This window comes from Aptenodytes forsteri, unplaced genomic scaffold (assembly GCF_000699145.1).
Source record: "Aptenodytes forsteri isolate BGI_AS27 unplaced genomic scaffold, ASM69914v1 Scaffold55, whole genome shotgun sequence".
Taxonomy (NCBI): domain Eukaryota; kingdom Metazoa; phylum Chordata; class Aves; order Sphenisciformes; family Spheniscidae; genus Aptenodytes; species Aptenodytes forsteri.
Window position 1 is genome coordinate 7971944 of NW_008796063.1, and position 25214 is coordinate 7997157.

At 44.1% G+C, this 25214-nt stretch overlaps 1 protein-coding gene across 1 annotated transcript in view; it reads left to right on the forward strand.

Annotated features, from left to right (window-relative positions):
- SDK1 (sidekick cell adhesion molecule 1) overlaps positions 1 to 25214 on the forward strand; it is a 436461-nt gene that overhangs the window by 408044 nt on the left and 3203 nt on the right. The window contains exons 38-44 of the mRNA XM_019473996.1: positions 441 to 578; positions 3692 to 3853; positions 5067 to 5192; positions 13534 to 13698; positions 16374 to 16511; positions 18501 to 18621; positions 18832 to 18961. Coding sequence (XP_019329541.1) covers positions 441 to 578; positions 3692 to 3853; positions 5067 to 5192; positions 13534 to 13698; positions 16374 to 16511; positions 18501 to 18621; positions 18832 to 18961 — 980 coding nt within the window. The remainder of the gene's footprint in view (positions 1 to 440; positions 579 to 3691; positions 3854 to 5066; positions 5193 to 13533; positions 13699 to 16373; positions 16512 to 18500; positions 18622 to 18831; positions 18962 to 25214) is intronic.

A 25214-nucleotide genomic window follows, 5' to 3' on the forward strand; every position in this document is an offset into this window, starting at 1 on the left:
TTTTTTTTTTTTTTTTTTTTTTTTTTTAAAAAGCTGGATCAGCAGCCACCGAGTCAGACTGAGCTGTCTCAGTGCTGGATGTGACCGTGGTAGGAGTACTCCAGCACAGGGTGAAGGCAACGCCCTTGGTGTGGTGGCTATGAAGAGGAGGCATGCACTCGGGCTGTATGCTCACGTAGCACCCTTCTGAGGGTCTTTCCCTTCCATGTCCTATCTCCTCGCTTGCTTTTGAGGTTCAGCTTTGCAGCTGAGTGGCTGCTTTTTTTAGGTCAGACCGGTTTTCTGATTGATTACAGGACATTTGGATAAAATAGACAAATCCCACTCTCAGCTTGTTTCCTTTAGATTTAGGCTGGGCAAATAAACTAATGTTTTATAATATATATGTATATCAGATTGACTACTCCTACTGCAATTCAATCTATTTGTAATCCTTTCAGCACCCAGTGCTCCCAGCTTCTTGGCGTTCTCTGAAATCACTTGCACGACACTCAATGTGTCTTGGGGCGAGCCGACAGCAGCAAATGGAGTCCTGCAGGGTTATCGAGTAGTCTATGAGCCTTTGGCTCCCATCCAGGGTAAGAAAGACCTCCGATCATACATATTCATGGGGAAATGACAGAAAAGCACTGTAGTATCTTTTATCTCTGCCCAATTTCCTACTTGCTCTCTGCCGTTTTCCAAGAGAAGCCAGGTGGCAGAGGGTAAGTGAAACAATTCTGCTTTTGCCAAAACTGTTCAGCAGCCTATAACATTGTGGAATATAGCTTTTGTCTGTCCTCTCTCATTTTCTTGCACAAACTATATTCTGTGTGATTTGAAAAGTCATTTTACGGCCGTCGTTACCTGGTATGGGCGAAGAGGAAACTCAGCCTGAGAGTGCCTGGTTGTCGCCCCGTGTTGCGCTTTGAAATTGCTGAGTAGGCTCCATCCCAGAATAGTCGTCAGACGCATTTGTGTTGCTTATCATGTCATGTGTCACTTCTGTTATCGCAAAGATTGCCTGGGCATCGAACGTGCTAGTCATCACTGGTACCACCGCCACTTTTGACAAGGGAGAATAACTGTGATAGAGATTTAGTTGTGTCTGTTTACATGGAGTTTTCAAGCAGCATTTTTAACCCAGCACTAGATTTAAGCTGGGCCACAACAATGTGGTGGCCACAAATGTTTCATTAATTTGCCAGAACAGCAACAGAGAAGGATTTGGCAGTTTCTCTGAAAACAAATGTAAATTCATTCCAAAGGTGAATTAGAAAAGATTACAAAGTTTGTGGATGGTCTTATTAACATTTTTATATTCCTGGTAGATCGCCAGTAGTTCAGTAGGATGTCCAACTTTGGCAGTGTGACAGCAGGGAGAGTAACTTCAACCATTGCCAATCCATTTTAAACTCTTTTCCAAAGAAATAAAGATATCAGTCACTCATATTTGCTTCTTCTGTAAGGAATAAAGATCTATATTGTCTGAATACCCATGTCTCATGCACTGAGAAAGTTATATTCAGGAATGAAAACATGGGAATAAAAGCACTTCCAGCCTTTACAGCTGGCAGGTCTGAGCACAAAGAGCTAATGCAGAAAGCATTTCTAATTCTGACCAAGAAATGTGCACTGGGTATACAGGAGGTTCGGGCTGTTTGGGCATTTCCTGCCTTTTATTCATTCCTACACAAGGTTTAAGAACACATTTGTTCGCCTGAAAATATGGAAGTGTCAGATCATGTTTTCTCTGCATGCATTTGACTTAACATCCTCAGAATCTTTGTTTTCTTTTCTTCTCTTCCCCGCCTCTGCCTGTGCTATCTCTAACTCCAGTTTGTCTCTCCTTCCCCTCTAGAAGATTTCTGATGTGAGCAGGGAGGTTATGGCGGGCTTTTCCTCAGATTCTAAGTTTTTGCCTAAATTTATTTTCCAGTTTCTACCCATTTGCTCTTGTGCCAACATTTTTCTTTCAGCAAACATATTTATTCCCCCACCATGGTAAGTAATCCCTCCCTCGATGCCATCATTTTCCTCTGATAGAAAAGCCACGCTCCTTTATTTAGAGAGCAAGGTAAAGCCAAACTCATTTGAAGGTGGAGCATGTAACAGTGCTGAATGCAGGCAGCGAGGCTTGCGGGGCTGGCAGCTGCCAGACCCCACGATCCCAGAGGGTCCTTCCAGCCCCAGGTCTCAACGTTCCTCCATGCCAGCACTACAACGCAACAGCATGGATGGACCAGACCCCCTGGAGCTTTTTTCCTGCATCTTTTGGCTTTTCACCCATTCGTGATTTTCGGCTGAGCACCCTCGCCGTTGTGACACCTCCTGCCTTCCCACTCACAAGCCACCATTTCAAACCTGCATAGTCTGCAAAGCTTCCTAACAGCGATCTGTTCTTTAGCACAGTCTTCTCCCTGTGTGACCTTTTATTGTTTAAGCTTTACAGCATTGTGTTTTACACAAAAATAGACAACAAAATTGCCCTGGAGCCTTTTTTAACAGTTCCTTTTTTTTTGGAACAGAACTTCAAAATGACAAATGCTTCCTGATTTGTCTCAGAGAAATGAAATAGTACACCTAGGGAAGGAGGGCGCACTTTTACTGCTTCCTCGTTAACCAAGGAAAGATTCCCTAAGTTATAAATTGTATCTGGGAGAAAACTTTGAACAGAAATTGCTTGGACATTATTCTTTATTTAACTGATGAAAACTGAAAGAAGCATCTTGATTTGCATAAAATAAGCATCTGGATTGAAAAAAATCTTCCTTCTGCATTTTTCTGAAAAGACAAACTAGCAAGCTGCCTTCTCCAGTGGGAAAAACATTTTCCCGCTTCCTATCTTCTTGGTTTGAAATGTGTTATGTGCATCTACAGAACCAGGAAAATGCCAAAAGGACTCTGTAAATTCAAACTTTCTGTTCTGTGAAATATTTATAAATCAAATTCTTTCCATTGACCTACTTTTAGAAAATTTCGATGAAAACTAGATTTTTTGTTTTCAAAGCACTCATTGCCACTCTGCCCTTTGTGCAGCACTGAGAACCTAAACGTGAAACTGGCTATGAACGTTCGTGAAGGAAACAGCACCGATTTTAATTCATCCATGTAAGAAAAATTCTTAGTGAGAAGAGTGAAACACAAGTCATGACTTCAGCCTTGTCCAAGCTAACAGTGCTTTGATTGCATCCCCCATTGCAGTGGCGTTTATACCCAGAAGTTACCTGTGAGATGTACGTCCTTCATTCCGCATTCACTTGGTAATGGTGGAAATGACAGGACGAGGTGAAAGCAAAGAGCCTGGCCCTTGTTTCCTCCTCCAGGCAATGTTGCAGGTTACTTGGCAAAGAAGCAGTGGAGAAACGCTTGCTTAGGAGGCAATCTGCAACACGCAGTCCTCTTCGTTTACCTCCTCCTTTCTTCCCAGAGTAATTAGTGAAGTTGCCTGTAGTCTCTTGGTAATTTCCCAGTTGTGTTGTAAGGTTTTTTTCCTGTCAGTACCCACTTATCAAGCTTAAACTCTAATTATACTTATCAGTGCTGAAAATTGGCTATTATCACTACTTAAACTCCTGCTAATTGTAAGAAATACTTTCATAACAAACTGGCAGATAATTTTACTTACCATCTAGATGTAACAAGCTCCACTTGATTTCTTTTTTTTGCATTGCAACCTTCTCTTATTTTTTTATCTGCGTGGCTGTTCCAGGGGTGAGTAAGGTGGTGACCGTGGACATTAAAGGGAACTGGCAGCGTTGGTTGAAGGTCCGAGATCTCACCAAGAGCATGACCTATTTATTCAGAGTGCAAGCCCGAACCATCGCCTATGGACCTGAACTGCAAGCCAACGTCACAGCTGGGCCAGCAGAAGGTAAGTGGAACCATAAAACCATGTCACAAGCCAGATCAGTTACACAAACGTGGTCCAACAGCGGGGAATAGTGCAGTCAGGGCTTAACATGAATTTCCAAGCCAAGGAGAAGTTGAGTCACAGGAGCTCAGGGCATGATTCAGTGGGTTTCGCAACTGCCCATGAAAAACATGTTTCCTTTTTTCCTGAAACCTAGAAGTCTGATGTGAATAAACAAAACAGTGTGAATAAATCATAACACAAATGGGCTAGCCAGGGATTTCGAAGCTGCAGCCTGACAGCGCAGTGCATAATTCTGACTGTACTGCTCTGCGGTGGAGTCAGAACTGGAATAACTGCCGAAACCAGCAGAGGTTCCTGGATGTAAAGCCAGAAAGAATTTACAGTTATTCTCTCCTAACACTTTGGTTTATGCAGAGGGAGAGGTCTGCAAATTTCCTGATATGTCAAGAGGAGCTACAGACTGAACACCAGCTTGGTTCAATATGCGTACCAAAAGAGTTTGTTTTCTTATTTGGTCAGTGATTTTGATAAACAGATAATCTAACAAGGCAAATGCCTTCCAATGATATAAGCCTGTCCAGTAAGTCACAGAACATCAATGCAATGCTCACATTTCTGATTTTTGCTTCTTTTCCAGCTCAGGGAAATACTTGCTCCCTCCATCAGAGCCACGTCTGGTAATTCCACCCTTCTGGGTGCCAGCAAGCTTTCACTTTATCACAGTACCCTCCGTAGCCATTATCTGGGACAGCAGCACTATGGATCCGCAGTCTAACTCTCATGCCCCACCACAGAGAGTATAAAGCAGGAATCCTCTCTAACATGGCCGTGGCATCTTCCCAAGCAAAGGGGCAGACGGCTGTCCCCACGAACCTCTCCCTGAAACTTGGAGGCTGGTTTCACCTCTGAAGTCAGAAATAGCAGTGGCAATGTGCAAACGCTGCAGATATGCTAATGGTTAAAATGAGAGTGTTTTTTCTCTTTCCTTCTTAACACAGGTACCTGTAAACCCCAGCCATTGATATGTAACTGCTGGTACTAGAACTAGTGAAAAATTTAGGTCAATAGCCCATGGAGCTGGTTTATGTTGCCTATATGTTGACCGATACTTCTAGATAATTTTTTTCCCCTATATCGCTAGAAGAAATGAAGAATACTGCAGTCTGTCTGTGATACCACCACCATTTGCTATTCTCGTTTCATCCTTCAGGGTCTCCCGGCTCCCCTCAGGAGATTCTGGTGACAAAATCTGCTTCTGGGCTGACACTACAATGGACTGAGGGAGATTCAGGAGAAAAACCCACCATTGGGTACATTATAGAGGCACGACCCTCAGGTAAGCCGTGGGAAACACGGAGAGCTTGATGTCATGAGTTCCCTTCCTTCAGTCCATGCTGAAACCCATCCTGCGGTGGAAAGGTTGTTTGTCATCCCAGTAAGGTAATGGGATTTTGTGAGACAACGCTGTTGCCAGCCAGTATTAAACCGTTGCTGGTTTATTATGTGGTTTAGCAGATTTTCTCCTGGTTAGGAGTAGTCGCAGAAAATTACCCTGAGTGCTCTGGCTTTCACTGTACTAAATCACTGGTAAATCATCCAACAGATGAGCTAATATAGTTAATAATTAAAACTCACTTAAATGCTCACGGCATCTTTCATGCGCAAGGACCAATATTGCAAACTGTATTTTGAGGACCACAGCTAGAAATCTGTCCTCCTCTGCAGCAGAACACAGCAGCTAATTACTATTTTACTGTTAATAACAGGGCCAGGACTTTAGCACCAGGTATGCATCGCTTTCCCCATTTGTTCTGCAGGGAGGGCATTGGGGGGGGGGAAGGAGTTCCCCCCATCACCACCAAGTTTTTCTTGGTGCTTTCCCAGAGCTCCTTTGCTTCTGGGATTTGCATCTTACTGAAGCTGCTCTCTGCTTTTTCCAGAATAGTTCCCCAGTGGGACACTGTCATTTTAAAAGTAGGCGTATGCTCCAGCCTGTTCATGGCCTCTCCCAGCTTCCTACCCCTCGCAAATTCAATAAGTTCACACTTTCTGGTAAGCAAGTCGTTAACAAAAACCAGTGAATGCTGCCAGACCCCTGTGTAATCTCACTTGATAATTGCCCTCCACTCTGACAGTGAATGTTGATAACCATTCGCCGAGAACAGTTTTCCAGCCGGTGATGCATCTACCAGATGCTGGTTTCACGTAGGCCGTGTTTGAATGTCACGATGTCAAAAGCTTTGCTGAAGTCAGGATAGATGATGTCTGCCCTTTCTCCTCTATTGACAAGGTCTGCTTCCCTGTCACAGAATGAAATTAGACATGATTTATACTTGACATACCCATGTTGGCTGCTTGTTCTTTCCTTTTTTTACTCCTAGGTGCTTGCACATTGCTTGATTATATATTGATTAAATGAATGCTTATCTGTTTGATTATATAAAGGATCCTAACTGTTTCTTGTATGTGTCTTGAATGTCAGGCTGCATTTAAAACCAATGATTTTAATTACCTTTAACCAGACCAGTAACAAAATCACTGCCTGCATTTCTTTTGTCATCACTGAAGATGCAGATTTCCATACTTGCGTCTGATAGAATTTGCTCTGTAGTGAGGCTCTGCTGTGACCCTAAAATTTCTTCCTCACTTCTGTCATTTACTTGACAATTGTTTTCAAAACAAAGTGAAGGAAAATGTGTACCTTCTCAAAGCACTGGAGTTTCCCAGAGCAATCAAGATTTTTTTTTAGTTAGAGGCGTGACACCGCTGTGCTTCTATTTCCCTTACATCAGCTTATTGATTTCTGCCCTTATTTCTTCATAGGTAGAAAATACCCTATCTTATTTGAACAGCATTGTTTAGATAGCAAGTTAAACTGAAGCTGTTCATTGAAGTTGACTTACCAGCTTACGTTTCCCCAAACAGGGTTTTTTGAGTATTTTAGAGGGAAACCTGCAGCCCATGTGCAGATTGTCTGCAAGCTGGAAATTCAGCTCGTGTGAGTGGTAACATTGCAAACTCATCCGATGTTCCTGGGCTTGTCTCACCGTTGGATGTGAATGAACGTTTTACATTTCATGGCTAAGGATGCAGGATTTGTGGCCCACTCTTTTTGAGTAGGAAGAAAATAGTCCCTCCAAGACAGGTCTGAGCTGCATTAACCCTGGGTCACTTCTGCTGGTCCCACTCCACTTATCCTGGAAACACACAGAAGAGGTCTTATTCTCCTGCTCTTGCAACCTGACTGTTGAGGCATTTAATTCCTCTTCAGATTATTTTAATCCTATTCATGCTGCTGTAGCAAATGAACTAGGCATTCGTATGCTGGATTCTCATCCTTCGTTCTGGTTGCAGCTGTAAGAAGCGTGAAATGTGATCCAGGAGAGGAGACAGACTAATTGGAACATTTGCTTATTTCACCCAAGTGTCGGCTTCCTTACTGTGCTGCTTTTCTTCCTCGTCTCTGCACGGAGGAGTTTGAAATCTGAATTACGAGCTTAACAAAAGCAGGGAACTAATTCCTCCTGTCAGGGCTGGTCATTCAGTGCAGCTTCTGTTTTAATATGATTCTAAGAATTTGCTTCTGCACGTTGATTTATATGAGTAATAGAGCGTGGATTGGAGCAACCTTTGGTTTTAAGGAGTCGTTGTGCAAGAGAAGAGCAGTTGACTTGTGCCCTTCACATAAAATCAAGGAAGGAAAAGATATATTCATCCTTCTGAGATCAAAAAAGTGGCATTGAACAGACAGATGAAAAGCTTTAGCTTGTTGCCGATATTTAAATGCAATACCACTACCTTAGTGTTTCACATCTCAAGTGTTATCTATTATAGGCCTCATTACCCCAAACGTTAAATGCTGTATCATCTCATTTTCCCTGCTGTAGCTCCCTGCCAAGACTCTTCCATCAGAGTGGGAGGGTGGCTTTCTGTCAGAAATGGCAAGCCCTACCCGCTTTTGTCACTTCCCTTTGAATTTTTCAGTGCTCTGCTGTGTCTCCCAGGGCTCCAGCTGCCCTGCTGGGTTTAGCAATGGTGGCAGCAGGCAGCTGAGGTTGTTCATTTGATCTCCCCGTTTCTCTCCCGGATTTATGGAAGGTGACCAGGCTGACTACCTCCTCTGCATTTTGAATATACTCAGACACGGGGACGGGGCAGGCGAACCAATATTTTTTCCAGAGTGATCTGTGCTAGAGGAAGACATTACAGAAACAGAAGAGTTTTTCTTTTCCTTCAACTTCTCTGTCCCTGGAGAAATGGACTCCAGTTTAGCTCCTTGTGCATTACAAGCAATGCAATTAAGCAGCCTCTGTCACTGCCATCGTAAGCACTCCCTAGACATCAACTAGGCTGGCTAAGGAATGGGTATTAGATCATGTCCTCAGTTTTTACATACAGAGGAAAAGTCCGAAATGGCACAATGATGTTAAGGTTCCCAGTGCTGCCCGAGGGAGTGGAGAAGCTGGTTTTGCCCCTCTTTTCCCAATCCCATGCCACATCCAAAGCTCCTCTCTCTGGACTGTGCTTTAATGGTAGGCATGTGGCATGTAAAGTACTAAGCAGTCTCACGCAGGCTTTCCTTCCCAGTTATCCCCTATCTACAAAGTGGATGTTTTTGTATAATGCCCCAGGGATCCACACTGCCAGGAGTGGACGTGGATACGTAACTGCCAAGCATGACACCTTCATGCATGTATTTGCCTCCTGCAGTCATCTTGAGCTGCAGGGCAGCCGCGTAGATGTTTGGTCAATCTGCTTCATGGCTTGTGTCGCCTCAGGAAAAGCCTCTGACCCAGGACAAGCTGATATAGATTTCCTCTTCTGCTTCCTCTCCCCATGATGTGTTTTAGGGTTTGTTTGTTTGCTTTTCCCAAGCAGGGGATGACTTAAGCCCAGTGGAGAGAATTGTATCTTAACATGCTTCCAATAATAATATTTCTAGCACTGTGGCTGGCATGAACAGGCCGGTTAAACCTCAGATCAGCCACAAATCATGAGCTTAGGACATAGATAAATTAAGAAAGTGTTTTCTTTTGCTTCCCAAGATGATCAGTTCCATGAAGGCAGCAGACGTTTTGGAGAAGAACCCGTCTACTTGGAGTGGGGATTGTCCTTCCCAGAAATGCTGGTTTTTGCTTCCCACACCCCGAGGGCAGATCTCACTTTAGTTTCCTTTCTGGTGTCTTGAGTAATGTTTCTATATTTTCTTCCTTTTCTATTTATTTTTAAACAAATGAAGGAGTGCAGCGTCAAACATGGACACAAACCAGCAAAAGTCAGTAAATTCAAAGTGAATGGTGCAGCTGCATTGCCGGCATCTGCCATGGGGCCTTTGGTTCGCTTCTGCTCGCAAACGACATGCTGAGGCTGACAGTTTGTCAGCCTTCACTTCCCATTCTTGTCCTTTCGCTAGTTTGCATGATAATCCAGCCCTTTGCCTCTGACAAATACATCCATATTTTAATTTTGTCCTCCGTAGGAGGAACACTACCCGCATTCAGCCGGTCCTTAACTCTCAGCAGCTTCTCCCCTCATAAACCTCCTAATGTGTAATTAGGAGAAAGTTTTACGGCATGGCTCTCCTCTTACTCCAAGAGGGGAAGGCTGGTGTTTAAGACCTGAATAACTGACAGCTTTCCATCTCCCCAGCCGCAGCACGGCAGTTGTTTGTTAGTGGCCTGAGTTAGCAGAGCCGGGAGCCTTCGTTACTGACTGACAGATTTATTCAGCGCGGAGACCCCGATCAATTGCCTGTGAAGCCAGGCTGGCCTGTGGGTGCTGTGTATGGCTGCAGCCTGCAGGGCTGCTCCTCGCCAACACAGGATGGCCGGCGCCTGGCCGGGGCAGGCTGGACATCGTGTTAGGTTGGAGGTGGTTTCACCTTCCCCTGTCATTCAGATCTCCCCATGCACGTGCCTCACTCCCAAATTGGGTGGAGGAGTCAAGATAAACATCAAATCTCACTTCAGCAGGAAATAAGGCTGGGGCAGGGTCTGGCGAAGCGTTGATAGAAACAAGAAGCAAAGAAAAATGTATTTTTTTGAGGAGCCCTTCCTTTTCTATCACACATTTAGGCCTTTTTTAAGAGGCCGAGTGCCCAGTGAAAGGCAATGTGAAATGAAGAAAGGGACGGATGTTACTGAAGGAAAAGCATTGGCGAGCAGCGCAAGTGCGTCCCCGCTGCCAGCTGTGCTGCCTCTCTCAGGACATTGACTGGGGCTGGCTGAGCCTTGCACCTCTTTGCGGGAGTCCGGTGTTGCAAACTTTGCTTTTCTCAGCGGTTTCTATGAGTTAATACCCAGTTGATATCCCAACCACGGCATGTGCATCTTTCCTCCCTAAACTGAGTGGAAAATACTGTGTACAGTGTACTAATGATTTTCTACTGAGCTTAAAGGCCAATCTTTGCTATCACAAGTGACCTTCTAATGAATTCTCTTTCAGCTGAACTTCTAACATTTAGAGCAAACCTAGTTTTGAGGGATGGGGGAAGAGATGCAGTGAATGAACTCACAAGTGTGTGTTCAATATTTAATCTCAAAGTTCACCACTGAAATAAAATGCTTTTTTTAGTTTGGATATAGAATCATAGAATCATAGTATAGTTTAATCATAGTTTAGAGCAAACCTAGTTTTGAGGGATGGGGGAAGAGATGCAGTGAATGAACTCACAAGTGTGTGTTCAATATTTAATCTCAAAGTTCACCACTGAAATAAAATGCTTTTTTTAGTTTGGATATAGAATCATAGAATCATAGAATAGTTTGGGTTGGAAGGGACCTCTAAAGGTCATCTAGTCCAAACCCCAAATATCTGTTTGCGATCTCCGTCTACAAAGAGGGGTTTGAGTGTTCCAGGTGGAGGTAAGATAAATTAATTGAGGCTCTGGAATTAAAAATCTTGTTGACCAGGGCTTGGGAAGCCACAGACTGTCCTGTGTGTGGCATTGGCTTGGAGTCAGCAGTAGGGGAGACGTAAGGATGTCTCCCTTTCCAGGCTGCCACCGTGCAGACTTGTGACCACAGTAGCTGCATCAGCACCTCTCTGGGATCCCAAGGATCACACGCTGGGTCCCATCTTGGCCAAGCCCTGTTTCCTACCCCAGGAAAAAAAAGTTTGGGCAAAGAGTCTTTCAATGAATTAAAGGGGGGTGGGCCAGAGAAGATATGGCCACTAGCCAGAGCATCTCTGAGTCCCTGTGAGACAGGAATCCCTCTGAAGAAACATCCACCAGCAGCCTTTGCTGCCCTACACCATCGCCACCATAGCCAAGGGGACAGAGAGGTGGAAATGCAATGTTGACTTCTCACAGGTAGTTTCCCCAACTTACTGGAAGCTTTACAGAGTGGTTAAATGTACACTTCTTGGTCTGTTGGATATTCTGCACTGTGCACCTTGATAAGTTTGAGAAAATGAGTGAGAAAGTGTGTGTGTGAACTGTTGTGTTTGTTGCAGTGAGTGTTGAACATTCATTTTTATTGTTGCCTTTTCTCCCCCCATTTAAATGGCTTTCAATGCAAACAAATTGCTTTTCAGACAATTCACAATGGGCTCAAATTCTCTTATTGCATTTTACAAATGTGTTTATGAAAGCTCAGGCAATTCTAGCAATTATGGCAATATTTTATAGTCTGAGATCCATCTTCCTGCTATTGGTGGTTGCAACAATCTAACTTTGAAAATGCATCCCTCACTCCACCCTCTTCAGAGAAACTAAATCCCAAGCTGCCTTTTTATTGCATTGTAAGTTTACGTGGTAGAAATAATCTAGCCTTCTATTGCCCTGTAAAAGGGAAGTCAATATTTTATCTCTTCTTTTATAGCCATTGTAATATCCAACTAATACATAACAATGGTACATTATGATAACTTCATTATACTCTGATCATGCTGGTGAATAATGTATTGCTCTGAATTTTAAGCATGACAGAAAAATTACCTATTTTTATTGTTCTTTGGTATTTCTCAAATGTAGCTGGAACAATAACATTTCAGCCTGCTTTTTGCGCCCACTGAGACTGCCAATCCTCATGATCAGAAAAGATGTAGTTTGGGGGTTGTTAGTCATTGTGTGTGTTGCTAGACGTGCAGCACGGTACAAATTACTGAGCCAATATTTACTGATGCCAAAGTTAAAACATTCACATGGAAATGCACCTGCAGTGTTAATCAATCCATCTTTGCTGCTATTCCCTGTTGCACAGAAGTAGGCTAAGGGCCAAATTTTGCTCAGTTACACCAGCACAATTCTGGAATCGCTGCGGTGACTCCAATTAGTTTACACTCAGGTAAATGCAAAGGAAATGAGAACAGATTCCTACCTCACGTTGCAGCAGTGGAACAAGTCGCTGAGGGTAGTGCTGCTGGCTCCTGCTTTATTGTTACCTTGATAACACCTCAAGCTACAGAAGTCATGCTGGTGCTCGAATCTCACAGTGCAGAGGACTTTCTTTCAAAGCAGGCAGCTCCTGCGCTGGAGTCGTATCTATGCAGAGGTTATCATCGTATTCCCACTGCTGTGGGACACGCAGAGAAAAACAGACATTGCTCAAACAGCTTTGATAACTAAAAGTAAAAGCCCAATGGGATACTTGTGAGGTGAGATCTATAAAAGCTATGCTGGCTTAGGCTAGCTGAGAGTTTGGCCCCATGCATAGACAGTAACTCCATTTTGTCAGTGAAAGCGCTGGGCTCCAATTGTTACTGAAAAGCAGTCCATTTAGATTAATGTTTGATTCCTGCACTCAAACTTATTGACTGTCATTTTTAATTATAGTTGGTTTTGTTCTTACTGGTAATAGCATCCATCTTGTTGAAAGTTCTTTCCATTGTAATCAAGTGAATCTAAGATTGCGGGTATGGATCAGGGACCAGAACGGTGCCTGGTCAGGATGCACATCAGGATCAATGTCGGTATGGCTGCTGAGGACTGAGATTACCCTACTGAAACACTCCCATCAGAACGGCATTGTGCTTCTAACAACTTCAAGAGGTTTCTAATACAAACAAAAACTCATTCCTGTTCAAAAATGCACAGCACAGAAGCGCAGTGCCGGCTGTCTCGCTCTGCGGGCCGTGCCACGCTGCGGGCCAGCGCATGCAAAGGACATATCACTATTGATATTGTGAAGCAAGCAGCACTCCAGTGACACCAGTCCACCAGGCACCAGTTCATGCAAGGCCACAGTACTTCCCACCAAGACCCAAATCTTACATTAGTTTGCAAAGCCTACGCACTTCAATAGCGAAGTCAGTTTTGCAATGTAAAAAGCAGGCAAAACCTGTGCGATTAGGACTCATTAATGTAGCAGGTTGCTTTGGGTTTACTTGCTCTGTCAAATAACAGGCATGCTGATGCAGTGACCTTATCTGATCAGGAGGGACCCGGATGGCTGGCAGCTGCTCTAGCCAGCTCAGGTCACTGTGGGTGCTGCTGCAGGTTTTAGAGGAGACCTCTTCCATCTGGGCTGTTATAAGACCCCATCATGAATAAATGCCTTTATAGATGGGGTCTTGCAGGGCATTCTGACATTTGTCTGTATCACTGAGCAGCCTTCAGGTAAGCATGTCCACTGCCTGTGGTTGAAACACACAATTAATGACAATTTTTTTCTATGAGCAGAAGGAAGTGCCAGGTCGCACAGTTCATGCCATTTCTCTCCTTGCTGCTTTCCTAGATGAAGGGCTGTGGGATATGTTTGTGAAGGACATCCCTCGCAGTGCTACCTCCTACACAGTCGGCCTGGACAAACTCAAGCAGGGTGTGACCTATGAATTTCGGGTGGTGGCTGTCAATGAATTTGGCTATGGAGAACCAAGTGTTCCCTCTGTGGCAGTATCAGGTAATCATGGATTTTTTAAAATATATTTTCCAATGGAATTTCTTGGGGTTGGGGGCTGGGAGAGGGAAAAAAAACAACCCAGATTCTGTAGTTGCAACAAATAATCGAGGGCAGATTGTTTCCACTTGTTTTAGGATAAAACCAGAGTAATATAGTGGTGAATCAAGGCTTGTTATTACAGTATGCTTTACTCTCAAGAGGAAAAATGCGTGTGCCATTTTTAAGTTTGACAAAGAACCTTCTCAGGAATTTCAAGAGCGTTTGTATGTAAGATCTCTTTCCCTAAGACTAATTTACACAGTCTACAACTTGTTTGCTTTTTCTCCTTTCCTCGTCTGTTGTTTTGTTTATTCTGCTTCCTTCTTTTTTTCCCAGGGTTCTCATAAATATTTTCTGTGTTATTTTGTATTTAGCTCTCAAAAATATAAAAGTGTAGTTTCACAAAATTATTCCTGATATCCTCCGTGCTGGCGGGGGGGGGGTGGTGGGGGGGGTGGTGGGTGATGCATCCAGTCCCCCTTCATCAGAACAGCTCGTTGGTGATGCTCTTGGGCTCTTTCCACCTTCCCTGCTCTCTCGTGCTTATTCCCAGTAAACACGACTATGGCCTAAACATGCTTCCGAAATCCCTTTGAGCAGCCCGACACTCTGGTTTTCTGAAGGAACTTCAATACCTCAAAAAGCGAATTCCACTCGGCTTGCGACGTCTGGGCAGCTGGAGTTCAGTGGCCTGTTGTGAAGTGGGAGGGCTTGCCCTGCTGAAAGCTTTGCTCAGGTCTCCTCTTACCCTTGCAGAGACAGCTGTATTCCAGGTTGCTTGTGAGCAATAAGTTTCATCCTTGCTGTGTCAGCAAAGATAGACAAGAGGAATAAAAGAACCTGATAAAGCGGCTTTGTGATTCAAAATTCTGGAAAGTCCTGAGCATCTGGCAACGCTCCAGTATCTGGAGTGGCTTTTATCTCTTCGCTCCTCCAGTGAAAAGCATAAACACCATTCAACGGTTTCCCAGCAGGCAAGAGTAGTATCGCTATCACGGCTGCATTTGTCCTTACACAATTAACCACTTAGCCTGAGAGAGCTGTCTATGGATTTCAGTGAGAGTGCTACCCTTGCTTTTCTCCTTCAGGACAAGGGCATAGACAACCCACTTCAAACACCAAGAGTCAGTGTTTTTCCTATCTGTGGTTTCAGAGACTGTAACACAATGTAAAAGGTCAGTAATCATGTCAGTCTTTCCTTTCCTGGAAGACATTATTCCTCTGAAGCTGGGTATGCAGCTCCTTGTGATGCTTTTTATAAGCAAACCACTTGTTTGTAAGTTCTCCACTTGAACAGAACTATTTAATTCACCTCCTTTTGATGCTTCAGTGTTCATCTCAAATTGCTGCATGAAAGTAAGAGGTTTCCATTGAGATTCACAGTCATAAAAGTATAAAGCATTTTAGGCTGGCCACTTCAGCTAGCACAGGGAGGTATAAATTGCACTGAATCTGCTCAGCCCAGTATGGCTTGTGCAGTTTGCCCTTAGGACTTTATTGGCCTGGCCTGGCCTCCTAGCAAAGAAAGATCATGGCTACTTTTCACTGCTGCAGAATACCCAGTGATCTGGAACAAATTTGAGCTCATATCATCAGGCTTACAACAGACTTGTGTTTAGATCCAGGGCTCCGGACAGCTGGGGAAAGAGAGTGCCTGGGTTCAGTGGCTGTGAGGGGTTGAAGTCGGTCTCCTGGCATCGCCCGGGACAGCTGGGGAAAGAGAGAGTGGCTGTTCAGTGGCTGTGAGGGGTTGAAGTCGGTCTCCTGGTATCGCCCGTTCCTACCAGGTGTTCTTCTACCTTATGGACTACAGGGAAATTATATACAACTGCTGGCTTGTGCTCCAGCAGTAGCATTTTTTTCACAAAGCTGAGGGATGCTGACAAAGAGAATATCACTGCAAGAAAATAACAATATTTGTTACTTTAAACCAAAACTGGCAAGATAACTCTAGCAAGGGGAAGTTAGTATCGTTTTGCGTCTCCAATTGAGGTCAAATGGGGTGAAATTACTTGAGATCACGCAAAATCCAGGCAACTGAATTGATACCCACGTGCTGCACATCAGGCTTGGCTAAGCTGATGGGAAATGGTATAGCATAGCAGTGAATGTTGGAAGTTAGAGTTAATGGAGGTACTGAAAGATATTGGCCAAGTGTACTTTGTTCCCTGGCACTAGCTGTATTTTTCAAAGAGCCACTGAGCAGCATTTGGCGGGGCAAGCCTCTTAAAAAGTGGAATAATCGTGGGTCATGACAGATATATTAGTGGTTCCTTTGGCCCAGGCAGTATTAAGTCTATCGCAGTAGTCAAGAAATGTGTGCGGAGCTGCAGGAAGAAACCTCTCTCTCTTCACTTGGTGATAACTACTTCTTAGCTAAGGGATCCTGGAGTGCTGCTCTGGGTGTGTGAAAGATGCTTGCGGAGATGTTGGAGCCATGATATGCTCCTGTTCTGTTTGCCGTCCTGGAAGTGTCAGCAAGCCCCTTGAAAGTCTGACTGCAGAGTAGACTGTGTTACCTCCTTTGAACACCTCTCTCTCCTGAACACTTATAGACGCATCATTCACTGTGGGGAAGAAGAGAAAATTTGGAAGGAGTATAAAGAGGAATTGTTATTTGGTGTTTGCTCTTTCAGCACAAACAGAAGCCCCTTTCTACGAGGAGTGGTGGTTTCTGCTGGTGATGGCACTCTCAAGTCTGATCCTCATCCTCCTGGTGGTGTTTGCGTTGATCCTGCATGGCCAGAGCAAGAAGTACAAGAACTGCAGCACAGGTAAGACATCGGCTCCATGCTGTGCACACACTCTCAAGAGTTGTGGGAATTAGAAATGTCTTCCCTTTGAACCCCTGATTTAATCAGCGTGGACTCTCTTCATAGGTATTGTATTTGGTAGAAGACTCGGATCATTTTACTGTCCCGTTTAGTAGAAACGGCTTTTGCCCATAGCCATACTGGGCAAAGAGTGCCTGATCTTATCAGGTTTCGAATGCTAACCAGCCATGGGCTTGGGCAGGACAGCATCTGGAAGTCTCAGGGACTGTAGCAAAAGCCAGGGAGTCTGGGTCAAATGCTTGGCAGAAGACCACAAAAAAGGAATGAGCTGAGACTTCATTTAGCTTTGTCATCATTCCCTGATAGATAGCGAGAAGGAGAAAGATTCTGCTTTTCCATGGCTGTACCCAATGCAAATATTCTGGGTCTGTATGTTTGAGGACTATATCATAACTCCTTTATATTAAATAGAGTGCCCTGCATCTCACATTCATTCCCTAAGCCAAGCTGCAGTTGCTGGGCTGGGGGCCAAGCAGCTCGGAGGTGTCTTGGTTATCTGGACCTGTTAGACTTTAATGCATAATAAGCATCAAGCTTTGAATTTTCCTTTAGTTACAATTTTTACCAGTCTCCTTTCTGAAACGAAACAGGAGCTACCTGCTCTATAACTAGGAATGTTGAAAGAGTCTCCTTTCAAAATGCCTACTTCTTGAGCTCTGAATATTGTTCTTACCTTTTCTTCTCCTTACACGATAAAGTCCTGGAAGGGCTGTTCACATGTATATTTCTCTCACAGCCTCCTCCACCTCCAGCAAGAAATTGCTCTGATGCCAGGAGGTGCCAAAAAAGGCACATTAATTGGTAAGATCAGGTGGATGGGTCTTTGCGCTACCTGTTCTTGGGCATTAATGTAATGAAGGAGTCTTCCAGGCAGTATTTAGTAATTCAGTCCCAAAGTGAAGATCTTTTCTTTCTTTATAATTCACTTCTAACAAGTGTTAGAAAGTCAGATTTCAGTCTCATGAGATATAAGATGTATGAATACCGTGGCGTTTTACCAAGTTAATACTATTACATATTTGTATGTATAGCTCATAGGAAATCTCTCATCTTCTTAGTTTTGCTCTGTGTTTGGGGGACAGACATGAAAAGACAGGTCTGACCTGTGCTGTCAGATATCAGCGTTCACACTGAGTCTTAATGTAGCGCTGAAATTGAAGCCGAGGATAAAGTACCTGTCTGCTGCAAAGTGGCAATATACAACCGGTCCTTCTCCCCAGGACACGAGCTGAGCTCACACCTTTGGGATTACAAAGAATGAGCATGGGAGAGAATAGGCTCTTGCTATATTCGATCGCAAGAAATAATATACTTTGCTGTATTTTCCCTCTTCTTCCAGTCCCCTGTCCTTTTCCCTGCCTTACATTGTCCAGTGATTTCTCACATCTGTATCTTATCCTCATTACAGCTCTGACATCTTTTTCCCATTTGCTACCCACTTACCCTTTCTCTTGCTTTCTTTCCTGCCCTTTTTTTTTTTTTCCTCCTTTTCTTCTTTTTCTGCCTTTCCTAGTTTTACTTTCTCTTGCTTTGCTTCAGTCAGCATGAATGGGATTCACAGCACCTGATTTAGGACATCTTCAGTGGCCATCTGAATTAGTCACCTGGTTCATATTTATAGTCAAAAGACAAGAATAAGCACTTTTGGAGCACAGTTCATCCGTGCTATTTTAGATACTTACCTCCAGATGAAATGCATCCATCCATGACTCCTTCTTTCCCCTCTTTTGGCTCCTTCTGCCTGTTCACATTCCTGATAAGCCTCTCTCCTTCACTCTGATTGCTCTCATTTGCCAATAGGAAAGGTAAAGAGATTTTCAAATAATTAATGATGTCATAAATCACAAAGAAGGAAAAGTTAGCTCTTACAGTTGTATTTGGGGGAAAAGTGCCTTTGTTTCAGCTGAATCTTTCATTGCCTGGCTCCAGGTAAAACCATCTCCAATATGGAAGAGTCGGTCACCCTGGATAACGGAGGCTTCACTGCTCTGGAGCTCAACAGCAGACACCTGAACATCAAGAGCACCTTCTCAAAGAAGAATGGAACCAGGTAAGAAGCTGGGAACACCACGCTCTTGGAAATGGCTTTTTATCTCGCTTCAAGCAACTGTTAAATAGGCAAAGGGGAGAGAGGATCTAGGGAGGGCTTTAATGCCCAAGTCACTGCCCCAGGCTGTGATTCTGGCTTCTAAACATGATTTAATTGTGTCATTTCAGAGAAATGACAGCATCCCATACACTCACCCTTTACGTTTCCTAGGTCTCCTCCTCGCCCAAGCCCAGGGGGGCTGCACTACTCTGATGAGGATATCTGCAACAAGTACAACGGAGCTGTGCTGTCCGAGGGCTTGGGCCTGAACGAGAAGCCCTTAGAAGTGTCGGAGTCGGAGGTAAGGGTTTCCCTTTGCCTTGCCAAATGTTGACCAGTCACTGCGGATATTCATTTCCCCGCTGAATCTTGGCAAGTCTCTGAAGTCCCAATCCCATACCTGCATTATATTGTGTTGTCACTGTTTGGCTGTCTTGGGGACTTTAAAACGTCCAATTCACCAGGTTGTTCACATCTTATCTTAAAATTAAAATGTCAAAGGAAAGAATGACAAGCAGGACCCAGCCAGGGCAGATTCCAGACCTGGCCTTGGCAGATATTCACAGTTTTCCAGTGTTATGTAGAAAGACAAGTGCAATCCGTCAGCCAGTGTGTGCTGACCTCTCTGGAAGGGGCTGCACATCCCCTTCTGCCTGTGGGCTGCAAACTTGGAGCACTTTTGGGAAAATGTATATATGCTGCAAAATAACCAGCTGGCTGCAGCTACCATCTGGATGAGGTTGAAGGTGGGACGGACACACTTTGGATTGTTGCACTGACTGAAGTATGGGATATGGTTTGAAGTTTTCACAGTGCCTTTTTTAGATAGCTACAGCGAACACCACAACGATTTGGAAGAGTGGTCTTGAGTGGTGACAACTGTTGCCTCTGTTACAGAGGGAGTAAGTGGGGAATGAGTAACCTGCCAGGGAGCGCATGGCCATGGCTGTGAGACCCCAACATTCAGGTTTCTGAACACCCCAGGCTGCAGCCTTAGTCTAACTCAAGAGAAGCCTTCTGCTCTGGTTGCCTTTAGAGTCTGTTCCCCAAGGAAGGTGGGTGTATGCCGGCATTATCCATCTGGCAGTGCTCCATCTTGTGTCTTACATCCCCTTTAAGAAGAAAGAAAGTGCTTGTGGTCTGTAAAAATCCAGCAGTGGCGAGGGGTGAATAGACAGACTTCAAGGGATATCCAGAAAGGTAAATCTGTCTCTAAAATTGTGTGTTGTCAGCTGAGATCCTGATGAATCTGAACTGACAGCGCAAGAAGCGAGCAGTGGGCCAAACCACTCCAAACCTGACCCTTCAAGCAAGAATAAATCAAGAGCAGCAAGTAGTGAAAGAAGATGACAGTTTTCATCTGTAGCTTTTCTGCACCTGCAGCTACAGCTGCTTTTCCTGGCTACCTAGCTCTCACCTCCTGTTAATTACCACGGACAGCCTGCTGCTTTGTGCTGCCCTGTGGCCGACCCGTCGTGCAGGCAGCTTTCCTTGGTGTAGCTCAAGCTGCTGTCTATGCAATGCACAAGCGTTACCCTCCAGATTAAACCCATAGTGCTTTGGTCATGTCACTGTAACAACCCAGCATTAAACCTGTCATTAAAACAGTTTGCTGAGCATGATCATGAATTTAGCACTGGCACCTTTTGACATTAATTTCAATGCCCCATGTGGTATTTCCTGGTAATGCGCAAAAGTCTACTTGCAGGGTGTCATTACTGCCTTCTGTATGTACTGTTTGTACAATATAGAAGAAAGTGATTTTTGTTTTTTTTCTCAGGCTATTATTAATATTATTTATTTACTGTGTATTGCAGTTGAGCCTGAAGGTCTCAATTGAGATTCTAGTCTTTTTGTGAATCTGTGTGTGCATGTGAGTATGTGAACAAAATATGCCTCCTGTTTTTCCTTGGGGCTTAGATATGCAGCCCTTCTGTATAATGTCTTTGATGCTTGTTTTTTTTTTTTGTGGTGGGGAGTGCTTTTAGGCATGAAATGTTAATATGCTCCCAGCAGAGGTAGCAATAGGAGATGCTGCCTTTTGATCAGCCTGAAAATGCTGTTTACATTGGCTGGTACAGACAGGAGGTGAGGGTGGGCTGGGGCAGAGGTGGGTATAGATGTTTGGCCACTCTCTTTTCAAGTATTCCTAAAATGCTGTTACATTGGCTGGTACAGACAGGAGGTGAGGGTGGGCTGGGGCAGAGGTGGGTATAGATGTTTGGCCACTCTCTTTTCAAGTATTCCTGTATCTATTAGCTCTTCCTGTTTGTCTTTTCTGTTCTTTTTGTTTCTATTCTCAAAGGAGATCTTAACAGACAAGCTCTGTTTTCCAAGAATTTCAGAATTTCCATCTCTCTTAGCAGGCGGAAATGTTTCCCATTATATGAAGAGTTAAAGATATCTTTTTATATAACAGCTCTACACAGGTTTGGTCCTCTGCAGCAAAGGGGATCCTGATGTTGTTTTCCTCTAAAACATCTTTGCGTGGATCTCAAATTCCCCTTAATACGGTGCACGTAAGGGCAGGCAGGGCCAAAAACTGTGCTTTTGCTTTCAACCCACATGTCATCTTGTTGCTGCTTAGTCTTACCCCTGTTGCCTGAGGTGTCAAGATTTTAGATGGAAAAGGAGGAAGCTCACTGGCTTCAAGTCTCATGGGGTTTACTGAACATGAAGAAGTCTGCGAGAAACTTGGGCTGACTTGACTGCACTTACAACACAGCTGCCTGGGAGCCTTCCTCCGAGCTCCCACCTGATGAGGAGAGCAAGAGAGAAATAAAGAAAATCAAGCAGGCCAAGCAGTAATATATGAATGAGGAAATATGAAGGGGAAACTCTTAATATTCATAAATCAAGTGGTTAACTTACTCCATGTCATGAAAGGCAAGCACCAGTACTGTTAATGAGTTTAAAGTAGTTTAATTGGCAGGTATGGAGCAAGAGAGTGCTAAGAGTGTAATTTCTAAATTATTAATGATAATAGGCTTTTAGATAATGAGTCAAGTGGACGAGGCTCTGGACAGCTAATCTGAAGAAATTTGGTGTTCGCCACGTACAGAAATTTGATGATGTACCTGCGATGTCATCCAGCCATGGAAGAGCAGTTTTACAGGAGCGGAGCGTGGTGTGTGTTTGTTTGTTCTCACATGTCCTTGTGGTCACCCAAAAACTGTTTTCAGGAGACAACGTTCTCACAGATTGCACACGTTATCAGTCAGTGCTGAATGCTGGCGATGCTCTGGTCTTCCCAGCTGCTCCCTGCGGTCTAACTGACTTCTGCTTTCTCAGCTCTGTAGGAAGATATTATAAATTTCCACTTAACACTTAATAGGGAATATGGTTTAACTTGTTTCCAATTAAGTTCTCCAATGATTTTGACAAGTTGGGCACCATGTGGAAACCAGCTGCAGGTGACGCATTAAATAAGCAAGGGTTCCTGTGTCCAGAGAAATCTTTTTGCATACTAGGTTACATTTACAGCATATTCATTTCATGTCAAGCAAAAGAAACTGCTGCCACCTACATTTTTAGAAGTAATCTCATAACATTGTTTCTTATGCAGTCACTTTTAAAAAAAAAAAAAAGATAATTGGAACTATTTTCAAATTTCAAATTTAATTGGAACTATTTTCAAATTTCCCAATGACTAAGCTAGCCAACTCTGCTCGCTGGCTTGCCTCTGAACAGCACTTGTGCATTTCGTGCTATCAATAAAATACTTAAATAGCCTCTCATTTTCTGTATTTGTTGTTTCACAGGCATCCATGCACCTTTGGTTGACAGTCTGTAATGTCACCACACACCCAGCCATGCCCCAGCCTATGGAGGTTTCCAAGGTAACAAAGCCACAGTCGCACAGAAGGGAGAAAACTGAAAACAAAGTAAAAAGCCCGGCAGCGTTTCCATTTACTCAATAGTTTAAAAACCACTAAAAAGTAATCCTCTGGTATAAGCTGTCTGTATTGTCACGCAAAACAGGTTTATCTTGCTACTCCTTGATTTTCATCAGGGCAGAGAGGGATGTGGGACAGCAATTTAGAGAATTCCTTGCTGGTAAGGGTGGTTATTAGTACTTTGTTCAGAGCAGACCTTAGAAGATACTTTAGAAACATGGACGGAATAGTCGGTTCCTGCCTGTTCTGAAGGAAACACAAAGAAAACACGTGTATCGACACTAACAAGTCGGTTATCCTTTCCAGCACCAGTGCTAATGATGGTGAAAGGCTGAAGTTAGTGCAGCAATGTATGTTTCATGAAAGTCGCTTCTGAAAGGCACTGGCTTTATTTACACCAGACTAGTGTTCTCTTTCAGTTGGTATAATGGACTAACTAGTGGACAGATTATCAGCAGGTGGTATTGTTTTAAATTCCCTCTTTCTGTTCATGGCAAGTCCAAGTGACGCTGTATTTCAAGTGGCAGCAGCCCATCTAAAAGTGTTCCCAGTATTTCTCCTCTTTATTATGTTGACTTCTGGCAATCTAGAAAGAACTTGGCTTAGGTACAGAAGTTATATTAGTTTTGTGGGTGAGTATCTCTCTGCTAGGGTTGGACAGAAATCAAGTTGCTGCATCCGTATTATTATACCTATCAAGTCATGCGTCAGTCTTCTGGATACAGCTTCTTCTCAGCATTTCTTCTTCGAGCTTCCAGCCTTTTAGTTGTCTTTATGTTTCTGTATGTCTGTGGAGACATCAGGAAGACCAGTAAGGAGCCAATAGAAGTTTGTGGATTTTTTTCTCCTTATGCTTATGACGCCTCAACTCAGCTGTGATCCACCTTTTCAGCAGGGGCTTGTTTCTTTGGTGGGTGGCTGAGCATGTCTGAGTCAGTAAGAGCTGATTGGGGAAGGAGTCAGAAGACATGGCAAGGGCAGTGGTAGTGTTGTGCCTTTGATGGAGGGAGCACATCCATGATAGCTAGAGGAGTTCATACCTTCAGGTACTACTTCTGGTGAGTGATCCACAACCACCTGCCTCTGCTTAGGATCTAGACACTTTTCTTCTGGATGCCCACATCATCCCCCAGCTTCCCAGGCACTTTTTACCTTAACATTAGATGATGGAGCTGCAGCAGAATGTTTGGAGACGTAGGCTGGTGCAAAGTGCAACACCTTAATTCTTGGTAAGAGCAGAGGAAACCTGGGTTTGGGGATCTTTTGGTCTGCAAGTAAAGTTGGTTGCTTCTGCAGCTGAGGACCAGCCTGCCTGAGCTATTGCTGCCTGCTGCCATGCCCTGCCATCTGCAGTCATCAGAGGCACTCTTGTTGGAGCCCCTTACAAAAATAGACAGGGCAGTGCTGGCAGGATGTTCCCTGCGGCAGTGCCAAGACTCTGGAGCTGCTCTCAGCACCCACTGGCTGTGAAGTGGTCCAAATCTGGGGATATTCCAGGCCTGCCACAAAACCCACCTGTTCAGGAAGGTCTTTGGAGGGAGTCGGGTGTTTGCTTCCCGAGGCTGGCAGCTGGTGCAAAGGAGCGTTCTTCTAGGAGATAGACTTGCTGAGTTCCTTCTGGAACAATTATTGAATGCTGGTAGGGTTTTGTTGTGATACTAATTACGTGTCAAGGCACCTGAAGCTCTGCATTCTTAAAATAATCAAACAGTACATAATTCTGAAAGAGCCAAAGCATGGTTAACAGTGGAAGGGAAATTTTGCAAAGCTGTAAAGAGCTGCTTTGCTCAGGCTTTTGGAAAACTCTGGGAAAAAATTCTCAGCCCTGTCCATCACCCTCTGTGCTGGAAAATGGGCACAAAATAGTACCGAAGCAGCTATCTAAGCAAAGAAGTGGGATGATGGATGCGGTGCCCTTTTCAAATGATGGTTCGCAAGGCATTTGAGGATTGTTCTTCAGAGACCATTAAGAAGGAGCTTTAGAGGAGGAGAGACGAGTTGTGTGGCAGACAGGATCAAGAAGGATGTGTGTTTGCGGTGTGGTGTCATAGATCAGAACGATACCAACCTTTTGAAACTAATTGCAGCAACTAACAGTTACAAGCTGCACTTACCCGTCTCTCTCTTGTATATCTTAGGCAGCTACTACTTTGATATTTAATTGCCTTTAGAATCGGTTATGCAGATTATCGGGGGGGTGGGGAGGAATAAAAGCTTTTGCATGTTCGAACCAGAGATTTCGAGAGGAGGCATGAGATATGGAAATGACTGGGTAAATGTTTGTGTGCTGTACGGGATGTGGTTGTTATTGGTGGGAACATTAGTGGGAACAGAAGGAAAATGTGCGCCTGGATACCATGGCCAAGGCTTTGTCGTGGTCTCTGTACTCGGAGGAGATGTACGAGCCCTCTGTGATTCCTCCAGCTGTATCACAGCAGCGGTACTTCAGAGGAGGGGCAGATGCAAAAAGCTTATCTGGCTACATCTCAATAGAGCTCCTGCTCGATATTGATAGGAGCTTTGAAGCTCTTCAGCCACCGTGCATAAATGTTTCAAGGGGTAAGATCCGCTCTGAACACAGGGCTGTGCCTGAGCCATCCCAGGAAAGCAATCCCTCCTGCCTGGCAGTTCTTCTTGTCCAGATTTTGCATTCTCTTT